Source organism: Ornithodoros turicata, chromosome 1, assembly GCF_037126465.1.
Source record: "Ornithodoros turicata isolate Travis chromosome 1, ASM3712646v1, whole genome shotgun sequence".
Taxonomy (NCBI): Eukaryota; Metazoa; Arthropoda; class Arachnida; order Ixodida; family Argasidae; genus Ornithodoros; species Ornithodoros turicata.
Genome location: NC_088201.1, coordinates 158645044 through 158667980, shown reverse-complemented (window position 1 = coordinate 158667980; position 22937 = coordinate 158645044). Strand labels below are relative to the sequence as shown.

Genomic DNA, 22937 nt, shown 5'->3' with positions numbered 1-22937 from the left:
TTGTCGCATTCATCTAAGCGCGGCTTACGATGCACTTTGTCCGCATAACATGAGAGGACAGCTTTGATACAAGCGGGTCATCTACGCCATTAGTTATAGCCTTTGCTTTCGCACTTTTGCAGATAGAACCACGGTAAACCTTCCAGACGAGATTGCATTTCAAGTTTACGTCGCCTTTGACAACGTCCTGCACACCGCTTTCAGCAACGAAAGAGAGGCACAGAAGTACGCCGTCGTGTTCTTCAATGCGGTAAGCTACGGATACGGATTTCCATCAACACTTCCGTTTTATATTTGGCGGAGAAGAGCCCCTTAAAGGTGTTGTGACACCAAGGTAACCGCGGTCGGTTTCACAGTGCAGGCACTGTTGTGTACGTAAGAGTATTGACGTAAAATTTACTTTTCTACATGTCGTTGATCGCGAGATACAATCACCTGAGGAAACTTCGGCTTCAAGCTCTGACGTCAGAGGAGCCAGCGCCTCATATATTCTTATTGGATCACGTAAGCACGTAAGCACCACTCCCGCGACCGCCTCATTGCTGTGATGCACGCCGTGATGTCATATCGGAATTAATTTTGGTATTCGCGACTTTTCTACATGTATCCTTGCGCTGTATTGCAGCAAAATTTGATCGCAGGCTCAGAACGTTTGTAATGAGCGTATTCTGCATCCCCGGCGTAACATGTTCATGTGTTACAGCGTGTTTTAGTGGGAAACGCATTGAACGCTTTCCTGACATCTTCGCGACGTGCACACACGCGGCGTTTGGGTCACCTCAAAAAAATAAACAAATAAAATAAAAAGAAACATTACTCAGTGCGCGCCAAATGTTTCTCGCGATGATTCCACTGCAAATATTCGCACGTGTCTCAGAACTGCCCTATTCCGCGAATGCGAGAGCAGAGAAGTTCGGTGTAAGACGTGCATGTAATAAGGATGCATGTGATTGAGTTCTGCAATATTATAAACGAATGAAGAACACAAAGCGTAGAAGATAAGGGCATCGGAACATGCTGTAACATGTAATAGTTGAGTAAATACGGGTGGAGGAACAGAGCGGAATTGGTGCTCGTCGTTCGCGTCGCCTTTATGGCAGACGTATGGCATACGTTTGGTCTCCCCGCTGGCAAGGTCAAATATTCACATGAAGGAGCATCTTCAACACGCATGAGACATGGACAAGAACACGCACAACAAGCAGATCTGCTTTACTAGCAACTAGGTAACAGATTACAACACAGGCATTTCTTTTATACTTGTAGAACATTTAGGAACACACGTGCGCATGATCAACGCCTTCTTCTGCAAAACTGTCACCGTAGAGTCAACTTTTCCGGAAGAGTTTCTTTTCTTTCCTTTCAACTTGTCCAGAGAAGAGAGACGATGATTGTAAGGTTGAACCCTATCGTTTTCATATGTCCGTTTTCAAAAACTCTTTTTTCCCCCTAAAACAGTTGAAGAATGGAATAGACTTCCACGTGACCTTGTTTCTTCTTCAAGTGCCATTTTTAGTGAAAAGTTATGCACGTGTGTGTCAGAATGATTGAATTCTTGTGATTGTGTCGTCATTGAGTTATCTCCTCTCCCCTACACAATGCCACTTAGGTGGAGCAGTAGGGTATTGTAAATAAATCAAATAAAAATAAATAAGAGTCTTGTTGTTCGTGTTATTGTCCCCGTCTCCTGCTGCTTGAAGATGGTCGCTGAGTAGCAACTACCCCACTTCGCAAGTGTGATCAGTTTCATTCGCATGAAGGGTGACGTCTTGCAAACACCTCGAAGGCGCTGTAGAGCTTTTCCATTGACATCTTGGCTATATAATGAAGATAGCACTTTCAAGGTTATCTATTTATTCGTGTACATACAATACGAAAATACCTTTCACTAGGATACACAGCTGCCAATAAGAGTAAGTTGGCTCCCTCTAAGTAGGTCATACCTTTTGTAATATTGGTACACATTAGCGGGGACAACCTACATAAGCACTATACGTATGTGCGGTTGAGATTTATCCGCAAAACCTTTATGGAAAGTGATCAGCGGGCAGAGTGCGGTCCAGAACACCATCCTCGCCGACCACCCGTTTTTTTTTTTTTTCAATCACTCCATCACTCCCGTCAAACCCCCTCCCCCACGCTGGACATCTCTTACTCCGACCCAACACCCTTCTCTCTGATCGCGCGATTACTTCCCCATGCAAAGAATACACAGATGTGCCTTGAAACTATTTGTATTTACACAATTCAATCAATTCAGCATATCAAATTAAACGCTTTCACTACACGTAGACAAGATACACACTATAACAACATTCCCCTAACCACAAACCAACCGACGACTCCCGTACGTCAGACACTTGCAACCCCAAGCAGCACACAATATTGGACCCATATTGGACTGCGCATCGGCGATACGGGTCCAATATGGGACCCGTTTTGCCAGGATTTTCCCATATTGGCTCAAACTTGGCAGTATGGTCCCCATATTGCTAAGTTTAGAGCAATATGGGGAAAATGTGGGCAATATGGGCTCCAAATTTGAACCAATACCCTGCTGGAAATTCAAAATAAAGCAGAAATCTCATTCGGTTTAAGTGGATATCACATTCACAATTCTCAGTGAAAGTGACCAAAATTCCTCATTCCGAATCGACAATTTTGGACAAATACTAAAAACAACAAGAAGTTAGTGGGTTTCAATGAGAAATCATTGTAAATGTCAATGGGAACGAAGTGGAACGGCGCTCAGTCGCACCCATTGGAGGTCAGCTTAGTTTCTCATTGGCCAAATGCAGCAAGGATTTTCTCATTAAAGTCACATTGAAAATTATCATTGCCAATGCACTTTTTGAATGTGCAGTGACTATTATGTTGCATCAGAAAGCATGTTTTCAGATTAAAAATGAATTACACAAAATACCGTTCATGCGTGAACATTTATTCTTACACATATAACAATACAGTAGATGTGAAAATATTGCGAGTGGCAGACACAAAGGTGAAAGTATTTGTGATGTCTTCTATAAGAGCGAATATTCACGAAGCGGTTGAAAATCGCTAGCAAGACATAGTAAACAACAAGAATAGAAACCTAAATGAGCACTTACATGTTGTGAAAGCACTCTCCATTATCAACACACGCAACATAAATCCACAATGAGTAAGTTCTTAGAAATGTATCCCCATGTCCGAACAGTGCCGACGAAAAAAAAAAGCTCGGTGGCGTAATGCTCTTCTGGGTTTTGTAGGAGATTTCTAATGCCCCGTCCAGCTTGCCTTTCTTGCGTGAAAATTAAGGCCGTCCAGCTTCGTTGAAATTCCGTTTTGACCACCTGCTGACAAATGCCGACGCCCCTATGCCAGCCATGCCGTACGAGGGTAACCTTCAAGTAATACCGTTTGGAAAGATAATGCCAAAGGTGCTGGAACAGCAGCATGTCAACGTAAGTGAGCGTGAAAATGGATTGCATACCGTTGCACACAGCGCGGGCGGCATCGCACTGACTGCACGATCCTCCTCCCATCGACGGCCATAGTTCCTGTGAGAGCAGGGGTAAAAACATGTTGAAAAAAACGGGAATCCTTGACAAATTGACTACTTACCTTAGAAACGGATAAAATCTTCCAAATCAAGCACGAATGACGCCAACTGCTTGCGAGCGACCTCGCGCACATCCGAACGCTCCAACATTTCGTGAGAAACTGATTAATCCGTTGGTGGTGTTCCCGGCGGTTCCGGAGAACGCGTCCACATACATCCACTGAATCAGAGGCGGATTTAAGGGTCTGTCATGGGGGGTCTTAAGGAAATTTAGTGCTTTGCGGCACAGTATCATCCAGGAGATTGGGTTTTTACATAGGGAACACAGCCGTATGGGGGCTCCGCCCCCGCACTGAATCTTGTACGGAATGCATTAACAATAGCTTACAGTAAGAGGTGTCATACCAAGATACCACGGCACATGTACTTTTGAGGATAATGTCCCTGTCAGAAAAAACCATAAAGCTTTTTATGTGAAAGCGTATGAGTAGTATGAGAAAGCAATGAGCAACATGAGAAACGATATGTGCGGTGTAACGAAAGCTATGAGCTTTATGTGCAACGATATGAGCTCCATATGCAATGATATGAGTAATATGAGCTAGGTTATGAGCAGTAGGTGGAGGCAGATCTTGTGGTTTATGTGCAGGAATGAGCTTCATGAGAAACATTATGAGAAGTATGGAAATAAGGTGTGCTGAATGTGCAAATCCATATGCAGCATGAGAAAAGAAATGAGCAGTAGTGGTATGCAAATATAACACACCAGCCATATGTGAACGGATTATGAGCACTCGAAGAAGTTGATTTCCTGTCATCCTGTGAGTGTGTCCGTCCACTGTGGTTGCTGTGAAAGCTCACGTGAGCTGAAATTATTTCAAAACCAGACAATGATAACAAATTGGAATTCTTTTCTGTCAGGTATACATATTAGCAGTACTCGGATTTTATGTGCCCAATGGATACCAAAAATTGCATAAGGCTTTATTCAGTGCATATATCATGTTCACATTAAGATGTTGTTCCCTAAGTAAAAACAGGAAAATTACCCTGCGATTGGAGACAACAAGGTGGAAGATAAATTAAAGTGTACAATAAATTAATTTGGTGTGTGAGATGACAAAGAGGAGAAAAGGAACACCAAGTAATGAATACATGTTAAAATAATGAAGAACTGCACAACTGCACAATACAGATCTCGTCGCAAATCAGTGGCCGAAGTGATGCACTTAGCACACATTATTGAATAATGAGAAGTTGAAAATCAGGTTCCTGCTGGGGTGAGAAGCAGTTCCAAACAACAGTCAGTCCCGTTCAATAAGGTTGGGCAGATCACAAATATAGCTCGTGCCTTCACCTTTAAAGTCGATGAAAAGACAGACTTGGGAAACATCACTGGGAAGCAAAGGCTTCAGCTCTGACAATGGTGACACAAAGCACTTTTTTATGTGCATAGGAAGCGCAACAGCAGACTCCTCTGGTACAAGTTCCCTACACAACAACACAGTTTTGTCACAACTTCCAGCTCTTACAGTCATGATCCTGTCTATCCTCATGTAATCCACTGATTTCGTTATGAGCACACTGCTGTCAGACTTTTCTACCCTTTTGTATGCCTTGCTGTTATGCACAGTCCCATGCAGTACGAATCGGAAGTATTCAAGGGCGGATGTAGGACAAGTGCCACACACAGACTGCAGGGCCACGGCTTCCTCGGTTGTGAATGAAGTTACAAGTTTTGGTTTGCCCAGGAAGCATGCTTCACCCAAATAAGCGTGATTGTTCAGCCTTTTCTGTGTGCTAAAAAAATTGCACACATCTCGCGTCCTGCTGGACAGCGGCAATGACATCAGAAGGGTATCTACCTCTTGCTGTAGGGCTACTCTTTCTAAGATTTGCAACGGAACACCAGTACCAGCCTTCACCAGTTTCACTATACGCCCATTCCCCGACTCAAATGCAAATGCAGAATGAGCCCACAAAGGGCCGAGGTCACGTGCACTGTCAGCCAGGTGTAAGAGCTGGTGCACATTAAATGTCATTGCCGCTGCACCATATAGCTGTTCTACCTTGGACACAAATTGGCGCAGCAGATCATCTAGAAAGGGAATGCATAGAAATGTTTTAGTAAGAAACACCTGTCATTTTGAGGGACACGAAATGATTATACTATAAACTGATATACTGAACTAAATTCCAGATAACATCTGTTGAGTCTAAAAACAATATATCCTGGTTCTACTATACAAATTTGGTACCTTAGACGCTTCACAGGAGGAGGGGGAGGATGTCCTCACCCTCTCCCCAGTTTGTCTTCACATACATAGTGGTTAACCAGGGTGTCTACTAAACTCCAACCTTCAAATTCCCTGACTTTTCCAGGTTTTCACTGATTATAGCAAGCAAATTCCCTCACCAAAACGAAAGGGAACTAGGTGACTGCTGCTATGCTTTGATACAGATCATTCATAAAACAGATAATTTATTGAGCAATTAGTAAGATTGGCCTACTCTTCTGCCTTTGAGCTTGTCGTATTGGCAAATGCTACTCGCAGCGACGCTTGCTGTGGCGTGGCCGCTCAACCACTCATCAGCATTCGCGATTCACTGCACTTCGTGATGGCACTTGTCCGCGATTTTCCCTGACTTCAGCTCCCTGACAATGCCCTGACTTTTCCAGTCACATAAAAATTCCCTGACAATTCCCTGTTTTCTAGGTTGGTAGACACCCTGTTAACGTACATGGATAGTGTATTGACCATGCTGTTAAACGCTGAACTCTCAGATAAATTCTGGATTCGACCCTTATCATATCTGACCTAGCCCAACATATCAGAGAAGTTAGTTTAAATTTTGGTCTTACCTGCAATGCTAACCATGGGCTCATTGAGTTTCGCAGAAAGAAGAATGGCAGAAGCCTCTGACAGCTTTTTTAGGTGTTTCCAATACGGTGGTGGCAGCAGCCCCAGCGTACATGGAAGTACGTAAAACAGTAGCCAGTGACGCCACTCACTGGCCTTCCAGTCAGCTCTGTCATGCACGGAGCGTGGAAGCCTTGTAAAAATATGGGGTGGGCAGATGCTCATTAACCGCTTGTTTAGTGTTGACACTGTTGCAGGATCGCCTAGAAGAAAGTACGTACAAGTGTGCACTATTAAACACAATAGAAATTTATGCTCTTAGGCTGGAACACAGACGAAAAGACAGCACTCAAAGCCTCAAGTGCCTACAAACAATGAAAAAAAGATGTCACTAAAGAGTTATAGAACTCAAAACTCATATCTTCTGGATTACCGGTCCAGGGTTGTACCAACTGAGCGCAACTAACATACCTCCCCAGTGACTTCCAAAGGTGCATCATCTGAAGGGACAAACCATATCCATTCATTCCACTTTTACTCTTGCACATTTTCTTGCTCACCACATCGCATGAATGTGTATGTGCGTGAGGAAACGTACAAGTGTGAAAGTGGAACGAGCGAGCGACTCTATGTGATTTGTCCCCATAGATGCCGCACCCTTGAAAGTCGCTGGGGAGGCAGGTTAGCTTAGCTCAAATGGTACTGCCTTGGATCGGTAATCCAGAAGCTGTTAGCTCTCACTTCTGTTGCTGGTTAACTTTTTGGTGACTTCTTTTTCGATTTCATGTTAGCAGCGTGAAGCAACTGTAGCTATGAGCGGTGTACAGATATAGCGATAATACGAAGGGAACCCAGAGACAGGGGAAAGGAAACACGAAACACACACGATCTCAGACACAGCAACCCTTTTACTGAACAAACATAGAAAGTCAAGTTCCCAACAGTTTCCGTATGGGTGGCAAAGGTGAAATGGATGCAACACTAACACAATTCCCTCTCGCCTTAATCTCCTTGTATTCCGCTAAAAGGCGGCCAACCGGGTCAAGCACTTTCCCAAGGACAGTCGTCTCTTCCAAGAGGGGCTCACAATTGTGACACAGCTTCAAATGGGCAACAAGTTCTGAGTTCCCGGAAAGTGAAAGCGCATTCCTTCTGTGTTCAAGCAGCCTTGTGTTTAAACAACGCCCGGTTTGCCCTACATAACAAAAACCGCAAGCGAGCGGGATACAGTATACCATGCGATTATTGCAATTGACAAACTGATCCCTATGGGAAACACTGCATACAGACTTTTTTGACAGAAACGGCGTTAGCGAGCTAAGACGTAGGACATTCGAGAAAACAACTTGAATCCCAAACCTTTTTGCTACGGCTAAAATATTGTGAGATACAGCATGGTGATATGGTATAGAAACACGCGTCTTGGCCGACTGAGGTTCTGTGGAAGCATCCCTGGCACCTTCATTCATAAACCCAAGCAGTTTACTGTAGAGGAAGGGAGGTCGGTAACCCGCTTTCCTCAGTCGGTCAAACTGATAAGCAATACTCTGTGATACATAATGGGTGCACGACTTCTTCTCCGCTGAGTGCAACAGGGAAGAAGCCAACCCAGACTTTATCAACTTTGAGTGCGAACTGTCCGCAGGGAGCAGAGGTTTCGCGTTGGGTTTTCCGTACGCCCAGCACAAAACCGGGGACACATACAACCGAAAATCAAGAAACATAAGCATACCCTCCGTGGGGTTCTCTAATGAGAAGGTCAACTCAGGGGACGAAGACACCATCACATCGGCCGTTTCCATAACAAGCGATGAATCGGTGCCAATGATCAAAATGTCGTCAACATATCTTCTCGCACATATGAGATCAGATGAAAAGGTCCCCGGTTTTGTGCTGGGCGTACGGGAAACCCAACGCGAAACCTCTGCTCCCTGCGGACAGTTCGCACTCAAAGATGATAAGGTCTGGGTTGGCTTCTTCCCTGTTGCACTCAGCGGAGAAGAAGTCGTGCGCCCATTATGTATCACAGAGTATTGCTTATCAGTTTGACCGACTGAGGAAAGCGGGTTACCGACCTCCCTTCCTCTACAGTAAACTGCTTGGATGACTTTCTATGTTTGTTCAGTAAAAGGGTTGCTGTGTCTGAGATCGTGTGTGTTTCGTGTTTCCTTTCCCCTGTCTCTGGGTTCCCTTCGTATTATCATGTACCAGCTCGCCTGCGTCCTTGCACTTCTTCCGTTACAGATATAGCGAGATTGAAAGAGGACAGCAGGACGGAGTGGGGGTCAGAGGTGTTACTATGCGTCCTGGGCGTCGGTTGATGTAGGCTCGTTCAGAAGGGATTTATGTGACGGTCAAGCCGAACTATTATTGCGTGTGCGCCCGGTGCACTGAATCTGGTTAAAAGTCGAGGTGTGTGTGTGATAGTGAGGGCAGAGTACTCAAAACTCGCAGAAATCATTTCACAGTCCATTTAAGACTGGTCAAAACAAGAGCCGCTACTAATTGTCAAAAATATAGGTAGCAAGATCTAGTAGTAGTAGACGTAGTCGTAGTAGTAGTAGTACATAAGCTAGATGGTGTGCCGGAGCATGATGGCTGCCCTCTGGGAAGCGTGCAGTGTACAGGCCCTAGTGGTCGGCGCAAATGCCTTGATGGCTTGATGGACCGCGAGACACGAGCAGGTGATTATTCGGAACTGGAGCTGTGCTCCGAACCTACACAGATCTACAGTCGGAATGAAGGATATTCGGTCATCCTATTACATTGGCATCAAGGATGGAATCTAACCTAGCTGTTATCTAAGGTTATAAATGTGTGTTTATATACAACAGGTTCTTATTTACTTTCGGAAGGTGACATAAACAGTGAAAAACATGTGTTACACGGCCGCCGAACTTTATCCCACTTGTCTAGCCACAGCGTCATCTATTTGGATAAAGTCGAGTAATGTGAGGTCATATGCTTACCTATGTAAAAGTCATTTCCTGAGCTTGAAGATGACAGTATCACGTCCGTGATCTGCTTTGTGACACCCAAGAGAAGACAATGCATGTATTCAACTGATTGCCCACGGACCATGTCGAAATGCGGTAAGTTGAGCAGTGCGGAAGGCCCCTTGACACCACTGACTTGAACCCCGAACTCACTGGCCCACTTCATGTCTCTGAGAAGCATCTCATGTGTTCGTTTTGTCTCTGGATGTGCAGAGTACGGAAACCTTGTGGCACCTACAACAAAATTCCAGGTCACACAATGCACACATCACAAGACGCCAGCATGACACAGCATTTCAATAACAGAGTATGTATGATATGGTAGTGTGAGGTTACTGGCTATCATCATAATTACACAGAGCTGACCAGAAACAAACATGCATTATCTCTAACCCCTACTTAAATTTTGGAACCTTATAATTTACTTGTAACTAAAACTTCTAAATTACTGTGGAGGGGTAACGGATTTCAATACAAAATGTTACAGTAAAACGGTAATTACTTACCACTTAGACGCTCCCCGCGGATGAGGCACCTTGAGCATGAGAAGTAGCCAGAGTAGAGGTTGTGGTTTTGAATAGCTGCTCTTGCGGGGGCATCAACCGATGCACATAGCACAACTACATTTGAACGTATTTTTTCACCGTCACAGCTCCACTGAAGGGTCCCTATGCTGGAAACTTCCGTAACGAACTTGTCCATGAAAAGCGCCATGTTTGGGTGAGTTTTCCCAAACCATAGCCCACCGAGCATGACGTTTTGAAAGCGCACCTTCGGAGGCATTTCATTAATGATGAACTGTATAGGCCATATAGACACTTTAGAGCTTTTGGAGATCGGACTACCATCTGTGTTTATAGTTAATGTCAGATCAGTTTGTTTAAGGGCACCTTTGTCTTGCAGCTGCTTATATAGCTGTCCATCAACTATGTCTACAGGTGTGTTGACATCTTCATATGAGACTTGCTTCTTCATGGTACTGTAAATTTGAGTGCTATTCTTGTGCAGCAGGAACAGCAATTGTTTACGAACGTCCATTGTGCAAAAGAAGGAACCATCTTTTCTTAGCTGAGGAAGAGAAGTGTTGGCACCACACACTGAACACTGAATTCCGGCACTGTTGGAATTAATGTCTAGCAAGGCACTGCACCCACTACAGTAGTAAAACTGCCTGGCAAGATTTTTCGTCCTCGTCGAGAAAAGTTTGCGAAAAAGGTATTTGCTTTGAGGAACTGCGTCGCCGAAGCCAAAAAGTGCGTTTATTAGGTGTAGAAGGTCCTCTACAGCCCTCCACGAAAGGTTGTGTGTCACTATGTACGACATCACCATCATCAATGCTTCACTTTTTGTTGTGGTGGAGTTCGGTAACGTCTCAGTCCCAAGCGCTCGAAAAACATCAGAAAGGTAATCCGCCGTGTCACATACGGGATCACCCTCGCAGTCATTATTCACATTTGCTAGGCTGTCTTCATCACATTCAAAAGCAGGCCGCTGGATATTTGTTTCGTGCTCCAACTCGTCATCACTCAAAATCAGCTCTTCATATGAATTACGGGCGTTGCCTTGTGGCTGAAAACTAGTAGAAGGGAGAGCTTCTTCGCTTTCATTTGTTTGCACATCATCACAAACTCGAACCCCAAAAGAACCAGATGTCCGAGAAGAGGAAGCTTCGATGTTCTCCTTAGAACTGCGTTCTCGGTACAGTCGTGTGGAAGGCGGAACATCAAATGGTGCATCTTTCGACAGGTATACTTTTCTGCGTTTCTTGCAGCGGGAATCCATTTCACCGCTCGCCCCTCAAACTACGCCGAACGAGTAACCGTAAACCGAGTAACTTCCACGGAAACAAAGGAAAGCAATCGCCAACACCGGAACCGGAACCCTGTGCCTCTGCGTTCTACGAAGTAGATCGCGTTCACGTTAGCATTGTGTGCTGATGCATTTTTACCTTATTGTTATTTCTCATTCAAAAAGTAATTACTAATTTCAGAAAGTAAAGAAATGTACTTTTTTAGAATTTAATGAAACTTTCCTGTCTGACCAAAACCGCCAAAACAGCCGGCTAAGCCAATCCGAGCCAGCCAGCACGTTGTGTGTTTGCGTGCCTTTTGTGTTGTGGCGTTCGTCATTGTTCTTGGGCTTCGCGTTCGCGCTTCGCTTCAAATCCTAGTTCAGTTCAATGTTGGCGTACGTACGGTATGCCGATGGCGCAAACGGCATCCTCCCAACCACCCTCATCAAAAACTTCGCGCCCAAACATGTTAAAGACTTCAAGAAAGGGGAAAACATGAAGGCGTTTTGGTTCCGAAAGTGCGACAACCAAATGCAAGGCTTCTACGACGCCGAGGTTAAGGTATTAGCAGGTAATGTGCGAGCTTCTTTTTCCTTCATCTTAGCGACTCCAGTGTTGTGTAGGATCAGTCTTTTCTCGAGTGTAACTTTCATCTTTTTTTTTTTGTACAGAAAACATGGGTTTGCTGCTGCAGGAGCTTCATTCCCAAAGGCTCGCGGTCCCTGACAACGATTTCATCTTCTCGGATGAGGATGTGAACATGGACTTGATACCCGTAAATATATATATTTCCTTGGTGATACTTAGACCCGGTTTTACCAACGCCGGTTAACGCTTGAACCGAGATCAGCGGTCCCGTATTCAATATAACGCTTAACTCGGCTTCACTAAAGTGAGTTACTGTGACTGAAACATCACGTCGTCAGCGGACGTTTCTAAAGCTTTTTTGTGGAGTTGACGTGTTAGTAGATCACTATATAGCTTAAAAGTTAACCAGCGTTCGTGAAGCCGCGTCTTACCGATGTTTATCTAAGACGCAAGACAAACGCGTCTAAAGCACGGAAAGGAAAATATTTCCGCTATCACGTTGCTGGTCAGTAACGTCGTAATATACAGACACAAACACGAAGTCTCAACGTGAGACGTTTGAGACTTCGTCTTTGTGTCAGTCTCTTCGTGTTCCCTAGTCTCGGGGTTTTTACATTATGCACGTAACATGAAAAACGGTTAGGAGCAACTAAGATGTATTTGAACAAGAACTTTTGAGACTGCACTTCTTCAGGTCACAAAACTAAGTGCAACACAAGTATATAGCCCAAGACAAGATACAATAAGACAGGTTTCCAGAACCAAGTAAACAGAAAAACAACCAGACAGATAGTAATACAATGCATCACGTGAGCAACCGTCACATAAGAATCCGACAGTGTACGGGTAAATGAGACATTGGGAGAATTGGGGTTCAAAAGATTTGGTGCTGAAAAAAGGGGGGCCCTCCGTTTTTTCAGCTCCGGGGGCCGTGGCCTCCGGGGCTGAAAAACGGCTTCAGGGCCACTGTCTGATTCGGAGAATTGGGGTTCAAAAGATTTGGTGCTGAAAAAACGGGGGCCCCCTTTTGAACCCCAATTCTCTGAATGTCTCATTTACCCGTACACTGTTTGTTTCTTATGTGAGGGCTGCTCACGTGATGCACTGTATTACTGTCTGGTTGTTTTTCTGTTTACTTGGTTCTGGAAACCTATTTTATTGTATCTTGTTTTGGGCTATATATACTTGTGTCGCACTCAGTTTTGTAACCTGAAGAAGTGCAGTCTCTTGCACGAAAGTTCTTGTTCAAATAAATCTTGGTTGCTCCTAACTGTTTTTCATGTTACGTGTGTGATTCCCTCTTTGCGGGCTCCTTGACAGTGTTTTTCTTTTTTTCCCCTTTCCGACGTATTTTTACATTACGCATCACCTTCACCAGCTCGCTTGCTTCCTAGCCATTTTTTTTCGTCGTAATATACTTCTCATGCTATGACAATCGTAACATTCGGCAACAACTGTAGTAGCAGCGCTCTTTGCTCATATGTATCTCCTGAGGCATTTTCATTTAAAAGTCGTAGCCGGCACCATATTTCCTTTTGTTTTGGTCAGGGCAGGGCAGGGGCGCCGTCAAATGGGGGCAAGGGGGGCAGTGCTTGGTGCAATGCGTAACGAACCTTCTGTTCCTCGTTAATTAGATGGCTGGCTTTTCATGTGAGCAGTAACAGGGGACTGGCATGGCCTGCTGTATAATTATGCTGACTAAGGATATGTGTTTTGTATTATATAATCACAGGATATGACTACCTTAAAAGTATGCCTTAGACAGCATCATTCACTACACCATAGGGATCTTGAGTCCCAGAGAGACAATTTGTCATATGTAGTGATTTTTGTTAGTGATTATTTGGTTTTCTGATACATATTTGACATGAATTTTTTCATACACTGCACACATTTTACATACATATTTTCATTACATGGTAACTACAAAAAAAAAAAATGTTTGAGATTCATGCCCATGCGATCCATGTCGCAAGTTTTTGTTCTTGCGCATTTTCACAACGTGGTGTTCTGATAGGAAAGTAACAGCCTCAAGACCCACTTCGCCATTCTTCTGTTCCTCTTTATTTCATTGATGCACAGCCCTCACCCTCATGCCGTCTAGTAGGCCCAATACCGTGAAGCTGTTACGTTTTCGATTAAAACACCTTGTAGTGAAACATGTGAAAGAACACATAATTCCAAAACGCGTAATGTTGTGATAAAGTTTCCTTTTGTGCTCCTACATGAGGAAAATTATGCAGTTTTGGTTCTTGTCTGTTATATCCATATTTACCCCTCGAATTAAACAAAATATTTGCTGTGAATCATTTTTAAGAACAGCATTTTATTCCTGTCACTATTTAGCGTGTTCAAAATCTCGAAGTTGTAAGAATCATTGGTCGAGCAGGGTGCTGAAAACGTGTTTTTATCAATTTCAATCAATACACCGCGAATAAAAATGCGTTCGCAGTAATTTTGCAGGAAATTGTCATCGTGATGCACATATTGATACATATTGTGGCTATTCAAACCCCTGTTTTCAGGTTGCGTCACAGGCAACCATTCCCACGAAGAAAAAAGCATTGCAGAAGAACATGAGGACTGCAAAAAATCTGCAGCTGAAAAGCATCCTCGGGAAAAGACACACAGTCAGCTCCTCTCCTGCAGAGGAAGATGCTGGACGCATCAGGTTGCTAGAGCTAGAGAATGAAGAATTGAAGGATAAGCTGCGTTGTGCTGAGGAAATGTTGCTCCAAGAACAAAAAGGAAAGCAGGAGCATGCAGAGCTGTCACGGGACCTGACGAGGGCTCTCTTGGAGAAGATTGGTAATGTTGTTCTCACGGCCGGCGAGAGGGTGGGGCAGCCGGGGATGGTGCCCTTGGGTCAGGGCCACATCAAGGGCCCAAGGGCTGTCATAACCATGTAAAGCAGAAATATTTGAATGTGTTACTGAGACATGAGGAGGCAGCCTGGGCATGACCTTTCCCTGGGGCCTGTGATTTCTCTCACCAGCCCTGGTTGTTCTGGCTACTGGGCTGTATTATTGTGAACTGAATGATGGAAGAAAGGTCCTCAGGAGTGGGATAATTGAAGGATGCAACTGGGTGGGACGGGGGGCATTGCAAGACTTATATTGTGTTTGCCTTTTGTGTTTAATTCCCTAATTTGCAACACCACTGAGTAACAGTGAAAACTTTGGATTAGTTAGCATACCTGCCAACTCTCCCGATTCATCAGGGAGACTCCCGGATTTAGACCGCTTTGTATGGTTGTACGACCGAGAAGCATATCTCCCGGAAAATGCAGTTTCGCCCTCAAAATGCAGTTTCACCTGCTTTTTGTTGTCAGTCTTCACAGACATAAACGTCAGTCCAATACCAGCCCTATTGCCATCGGCGTCGCTGCCGCTTCCTGGAGAGTTCTAAGTTCCAGTGTTTTGTAGTTCTAGCACTTCAAGTTTCCGGGCATTTCTTTCTTTCTTTCTTACTTTCTCCGATATAAAATAGCAAGTCCATTTTCCAACAAAGTACACCCCCTTTTTAAACCTCCCTAATTCGGATGTTCCTAAGTTGGCAGGTATGAGTTCGTGAAAGCACTCCGGTAACAGAACGCAAAATCAATGGCGACTACAGTAAGAGACTCAATGAGATAATCCCTCTCATTTCATGCTCATCTCATTCATATTTGCTGCTTTTCATATCGGGGAATGCTGCAGGTTAATCTGTTATCGTGATTCTGAACCAGATTTGCTCACTCATGTTTCTGCTGTCCCTTTTTAGATGTACTGTACTCATTGCACAAATGTGCAAGTATGCCTGTACCTGCTGCACACACAGGAACCATTCCAACCTCAGAAGTCACTATGCAGGTAGCCTCAGAATCACATGACCACATCACCTTGACCCCCCCACCCTACCACCATGACCCCCCCCATACCGCCATGGGGTCCACTTCGGGACAACAGTGCCAGGTAAACATCATTAAGGCATCATGATTACTGATGCTAATTTTGTATCTTATATATAGCCTTGTTGTCCATAACCTGTTCATGGCACTTGTAATAGTGTTATGCTTGTGGGTTCGCTTCTTTGCAGCAGGCTGAAGGACAGATTTCGCCGCTAAGTGACGACTGCGAAACCGTCCCCATATTTGCCACAATAGATAATGAGGCAAGTGAACTCTGTTTGAAGAACTTCCCTGCACAACTAATCACATGATTCGGGGTCGTTTCCAGCTTCCTTCGTTTCTTTCTTTCTTTCTTCTTTTTTTACAAATGAAGCCTTTGTTGTTTCAATATTAACTACGGCTGTATGAAATTCAATTCATTTAAACTTACTCAGGTAGACATGGTATGCCAGAGCTGGACACTGAGCTGGACTAAAATGAAGCGCAGAACGGTAGCAGATGGTGTGCACTCGGAGTGTGAAAATGGTTAGATAACTTACTTCAACAACTCTTCCTCTAGAGGACCCAATCTATCACAGCTTTTATATTTAGATAATTTTGTTACTTTGTGGTTTTGGTAAACTGCTAAAATTGCTTTTGGGGTTAAGACCACAATGAGCTGTCCAGCTAGAGCATGTAAAGAAATAACGTTCTGAGCAGCAAGTAATCTCATCAGGTTTTTGTGCATCTTATCATTCTGCATCACTCCATGCCAAACGTACCGAGGGCATTGCTCGATCCCCTCAGATCTTCATGAAAATTGTGTGGACTGTGTATAATATTTTCCTGCAATTTTGAAGTCCAATTACTAATTGTCTTGAGCTGACAGCCCTTCCAAGTTTTGCTAAATGGTGCAAACCTTATTGCACATAAGATTTTTTTTCTGTAGCTTCCACGAAACTCTGACACATTCTGTAAACTGTCAAATATGCTGGAAGAATGGGTTCGTGAAACCTATGTATACAAATTCACATTACGTATAATTACAGTAGTTTTTCTTAGCTGCAAATGTGGCGAAACGAATGTGATATTACTTTGGACTGCTGAGTGTCTGTCCTTAGCCTGAGCATCACGCGACAGCCAACACCATACCTGTCATCTCTCCAGATTCATCTGGGAGACTCCCGGACTTAGACCGTTTTGTATGATTGTACGACCGAGAACCAAGTGTCCCGGAAAATGCAGTTTCCACCTCTATATCTCATACACCTGGTTTATGTCTGTCCTCAGTCCTCACGGACATGAACGTTAATCCAATACCAGCCCTTTCGTTCTTTTGAGAAAGTGTCGTGGCCTTGTCACAGCCAGACACCCAGATAATCTCTTGGAGAGGGCATTGTGTGTTGCTGCAAGGCCTGTGCCTTATAACTCTGCAGCTGTGGTCTGGGGGTCGTAACTTGGGGTCAGGCGTGTTCCTGGAACCTGTAGAAATAAAAGCTTCCGAACGTCGGCTTTCTCCTAAGAATAGCAAGTCCATTTTCCAACAAAGTACCCCCCCCCTCCCAGTGCTTTTGAAGTCACCCTAATTCAGATGTTCCTAATTTGGCAGGTATGCAACACACGTACAAAATCACATGTAAAGAAATATGTCTCAGCTGTAACGGAGTAAAGAATTTCAGAATTTTACCGAAAATTCTTAGGTTCACCCCTAAAGCTTTCGTTGTGGGGGATGGGGAAGATAATTTGACAGTGCAGACAGTTAGTACAACAATTCTTCTCAAGCATGTCCAAAAATCTGCAATATTTTCTAAATGTGGGAAATTAATTTTTACATCTCACACATTGTGCATGCTCACGGCGCCCTTGCTGTGACTCTTGCGTTCATTCAAGAGAAGGAGCACAGTTACACTGCATTTTTCTTTTTCTTTTTTTTAATATTTTCATCTCTTGTGCCATATAAATAAGAGAAAATGCAAGTTTATGACATTACTACAGACTTGCTGCACATTCCGATCTGGCTAGAGCCAGTGCGCATTGGGTTTTATTACACCAATCCGGTGATGTTGCAGTCGAAAGAGCTTGATGTTAACATTACTTTTAGTTTGAGGGAGAACTGAGGACTGGATGAACGTAGGACAGACTCACGAATCAGTAGGGTTCCGAGTTTTCTGAGTTTTCATTTTGGAAAATTTGGAGGGTGCTTATCTGAGTTTTCAACTTTTTGGAAATTCAGGGTTTCTCGGAGGATTCAAAACTCTGAAAAATGAATGTTGCAGATTTCAGAGTATTGCGGAGCAGTCGTCGCACAGACAATGCAAGGAAAAGTGTGCAAAAGTGACTGGGACCACACGATATAACGCACGCAGTAACCCAGAGCTATTGAAGTACAAACAAGCGTATTTGCACAAATTGTGAATGGTGCCCAGACTCAAAATGAGTAGAAGCTGTGACGAACACGGAACTGTTCTGTTTCAGAACTGTTGTACTAACCGTGTGCACTGTTGCAATGTCGGAAATTTTCCACCCCGGCCTCCACTGCGCAAATGTTAGAGGTTAACTTTTAGCAAAATTTGCGTTTTCATTTTTTAATCTAAAACCGTTAACTAAGAAGTACATTTTTGTATGCGGCTTGGCACAGGTATTGGCTACTGTGTGATTTTTTTTTCATGACAATCGCATACCCTGCACTCACTCATTCATTTATTCCCATATATAACATATCTACAAATGACAGTGCGTCCAGTAGCAGAGCTATAGGGAGAGGGCCTTACTTTCTTTAGAGCTATACAACAAACATCACTAAAGCCACAGTATTAATTAACACATAGCAATTAATTAAAGTCTCAGGATGAATGATTAGCAGACTGAGTAAAAACATCAGCAATGATTACTCTAACGTAATCACTTTATTTGTATTTTTATGCCGTATTCATGTCTCAGAAAAAGGTGTAATTATACGCAGTGTGAATTTTCATGCATAGGTTGTATGAAACCATTGTTTGTACAAAGTTTACGACTTATAAAACACTTCTGAGTTTCGTGGAAGCTTCAGAAAAAAATCTTATGGAAAATAGGGTGTGCCACATTTAGTGAATGCTCACTATGTATAGAACTTACACAAAAAATAAGTGACTATGAGGCACTAGGGGCAGTACCTTGAACCTCATGGTTACAAAATGAGAATTTGGTAACAGAAATTCAAACAAATTAATATAGGCATCTAATAGCTATTAGCCGAACATATAGCACTATCCTTCTTCATGAGCAAGAAAAAACATAAATGCTTGCACTGCTTTATTTTGCACAATACTTCAATGTGGCATCCAAAGATTCAGAAACAGCTTTTACTTCAGACATCTTTCATTACTAATTACTAGTTCAAGTTTTTGGTGCTTTATTGTTGCCCGTCTATACATGTTTATACGTTTATAATTCTCAGGTTCACTCAACTTCTTGCAGATTCATCTGGGAAACAATGTTTTCCTACAGTCTGACAGATTCAAGTGGATTTTAAAAGCAAGAAGCGACGCTGCATTCTGCAAGGATATGGCGCGAGCTTTGTGGGATGTGGGTAACTTGGTGAACCGCAGCGTCACTGGGACAGCTTGTCGGCGATTTGCAAAAGAAGGAAGCAGCGCGAAGGAGGCTTTAAGTCCACAAAAGCTACAGGCTATATCAAGTAAGCACGCCTCACTGTGCTGTTCAGTTCCAAAGATTACAGTGTTGTTGCATTGACATGTAGATTTTGATCCCTTTGGCACAAAAGTGAATTTTCTGTGTAGTTGAAAGTTCATTGCTGACGCATCCTATCTGTGCTTTTACTCGCTCTTGTTCATGTTTTCTCGGCTGCCTAGCAAACATTATGGACTACAATATATTTTTCAGTGAATACGTGTAGCATTCAGCCAAAATAGTACTTTACTGCGAAACCCGCACACTTGTTGAAACACAGCTTTGACATGGGTCATTCCAGGCGAAATGATCCAATGGGTGCGCTCGACCCCCCACAATTTTGGTTAAAAAAATTACCACCCATTCCTTACGACAGGAAAAGGCATGTGTCCAAGATTTACTCGAAAATATTTGCCCGCTCAGAATTTACGCCGGGTCAAAGTTTCTAAGAATGACGTAAACCATACCGGGAAGTAAGTAGACTAGTGGGCAGAATATTGCAGCTGGACAGGTTTTTGTGGTGCAGAACGAGAGAGCAGGGTCCAAATAATGTGCCAAGGTTAAAATATTCCCGCTTGTTCCACATTTGACCAGTCAAACGGACCCCATTCGCGGGGCTATTTCGTCCTCTTTTGGGCCTCGCTAAGGACACTTTCCAGATTAGTGAAAAATCCAAGAAAAAATGAGCATATTAACCACTCCCAATACCATAAGTTAATTTATTTTGAAGATTCAATTCGCAGTAGTGTTTGCTACATTTAATCTCAAAGTTTGAACTTTGTTCAAAGTTCGGTGATTTTGATGCGAATTTTGAAAATGAAGCGGTCGACGGGGAGCAGTAAAAAAGTACGCAGATGATAGCTCGAAATGCAAAGCAAAACATATAGAAAAAGTAAAAAATTACTTTTCCATAAGCGCGAGAAAATATTTTTTATGTCAGACATGGTCCGTACGGATCGTGCGGGTATACTGACGGGCGGCTCTCGTAGCCGTGGTTTGCAGAAGACGCCTGCCGGCTGGGTGACAGCTGTACCGTAGTAGTTCTGGACCTTCCTTTTTAAAAACCTAAATTGTCTCTGTTGATATCATTTGTAATTCAATCTTCGGCGTTCAGTCGTCGCAGTAAGAGAAATGCACAACGGTCCGTGAAGTGGTAATGGCGGTGGCGCTGCGCTCACAGGGGGAATAGGCAGTTTTCGCCCGTTTCCACAGCATCAGCGGCAGGGGAAGACTGGCCATAGGACTCACCGCGAAATTTCCCGGTGGGCCGGTGGGGCTGGATACACATGGGCCGCTCAGAAGGCCGCTTAAGTGGGCCGCATAGTGCTAATCACTACCAGTGTCACGAGTAAATGCTTGCCTGCGCAGTACCACCTCGATGCGGTAATTTGTGCCGACGTTATCTGTGAATGCACGTTGATGCTGTGGAAGGGCGAAAACAGCCTATTCCCCCTCACAGCGCAAAGCCACCGCCCTCACGACTTCACAGACCGTTGTACCCATGTTTTACTGCCACTATTGGACGCTGAAGAAGTAATTACAAATGATATTGTAGAGGAGGTGGTATTCCTCTACATGAATCCTGACCGGCGATGATGGAATGTCCCAGCGGGCAGATGGACGTGGCCCCACGCTACACATACATTTGATCAAATTGATGTCTTCTTGCTAATGAAAGGGTTATGTTCTAAAAATTTGGAGTGTTTCTAGCAACATCTTTAAAATGCTAGTGTTTCCCTTCGAAACGCGTACACCATAGAGCTAGGAGAGGACCAAACATCCTGATGAGTCGCTGATAATGAACATTTGCATTTGCTGAGCATTTTACAGGGGTTAGATACTTGTGGGTACCACACTGCAAAGCCTTGAAGAAACAAATAAATGCAACGGTCTAAGTAATGAACATGCATATGGGGGAGGTGCCTGCTCATGAGAAGGTCTACAATTCCACGAAAAGCTATATACAGCTGCCATGCTTCATTGCCATGCACATCTGCCATGCCATACATGATTGTCTGTTTGTCGTCTGTGCATGTTTACACACATATTGAATCACCTTGATGTGCATACATATATGGACCTCAATGTGGTTATATGCAATATGCTGGTAATTGTGAATACACAGTTACCAGCATATTGCCATGAACCCAGCAGTTTTATTCAGCGTTACACCCTTTACACCCCAATTGCCATGAGGGTGTTAAAATACACCTTAAAAGGTGTGCACCATGAACATTTTGATTTACACCCTTTAAGGTGTAAAACGATTTACAGTGTAGGACGGTGCCGGTAGAACTGGCTGGCAGGCGCGGCAGCAGAGGCGTGTCGTCGTCGTCTTCCACGGGCCGCCACATCATCAACACAGACCATTTCGATTCTCAAAAAGAAAGGTTCAGAACCGGTAGAGCTGTCACCCTGCCGGCAGGCATCTTCTGCAAAGCACGGCCACGCGAGCTGCCCGTCAGTATACCCGCACGGTCCGCATGTACCATGTCCGACATGAAAAAATATTTTCTCGCGCATATGGAAAAGTAATTCTTTAGTATTTTTATATGTCTTGCTTTGCATTTCGAGCTATCATCTGCATACCTTTTTACTGTTGCCCACCGACCGCTTCATTTTCAAAACTGGCATCGAAGTCACCGAACTTTGAGTAAAGTTCGAACTTTGAGATTAAATGTAGCAAACACTACTGCGAATTTACTCTTCAAAATAAACGAACTTATTGTATTGGAAGTGGATAATATGCTCAATTTTTCTTGGATTTCTCACTCACCTGGAAAGTATCCTTAGCGAGGCCCAAAATAGGACGAAATAGCCCGGCGAATGAGGTCCGTTTGACTGGTCAAATGTGGAACAAGCGGGAATATTTTAACCTTGGCACATTATTTGAACCCTGCTCTCTCGTTCTGCACCACAAACACCTGTCCAGCTGCAATATTCTGCCCACTAATCTACTTACTTCCCGGTATGGTTTACGTCATTCTTGCAAACTTTGACCCGGCGTAAATTCTGAGCGGGCAAATATTTTCGAGTAAATCTCAGACACATGCGTTTTCTTGTCGTAAGGAACGGGTGGTAATTTTTTGAACCAAATTATGGGGGGTCGAGCGCACCCATTGGATCATTTCGCCTGGAATGACCCACATTGCAATTTTTCTTGGAATATGTGGTTGTGGTTTGTGTTGGCAGCAGGTGGAGAGTTTTACTTCATTTTAATATTAGCTGTATGTATGTAGAGGACAAAAAAAATGTTAAGTTTTCTCTAATTATACCTCGGTCTTATAGAAGTTTTCCAGTAACTGTCTCACACAGAGCACTTGAGAACAAAAATACCTGGCCTGCTGCAGCTGAAATACGAATTTGAAAAAAAAAATTGGCAAAAAAATTGTTTTATTGAAATTGGCCAGGATTGAATTGAGATAAGGGGGTAGGGGTTCACAGCCAAGAAATTTTAAAGGTGTATAACACCCAACATCCCTTTTCATAAAGGACTGGTAAGAACATACATTTTTCGGAAACTGCTTATTAACCTTGCCAAGGAGCCTGGAGGACCTCATTCCAGACGTCACTTCCTAATGCGTAGTGATCTCTACAATTATTATTGTTACGTTTA

General features: G+C 43.6%; 1 protein-coding gene across 4 annotated transcripts in view; it reads left to right on the top strand.

Moving 5' to 3' along the window:
- The window catches only part of LOC135371742 (uncharacterized), an 83804-nt gene that overhangs the window by 593 nt on the left and 60274 nt on the right, over positions 1-22937 (top strand). For all 4 annotated transcript variants that reach the window (XM_064605723.1, XM_064605717.1, XM_064605710.1 and 1 more), the window contains exon 2: positions 123-250. In XM_064605723.1, coding sequence (XP_064461793.1) covers positions 123-250 — 128 coding nt within the window. The remainder of the gene's footprint in view (positions 1-122; positions 251-22937) is intronic.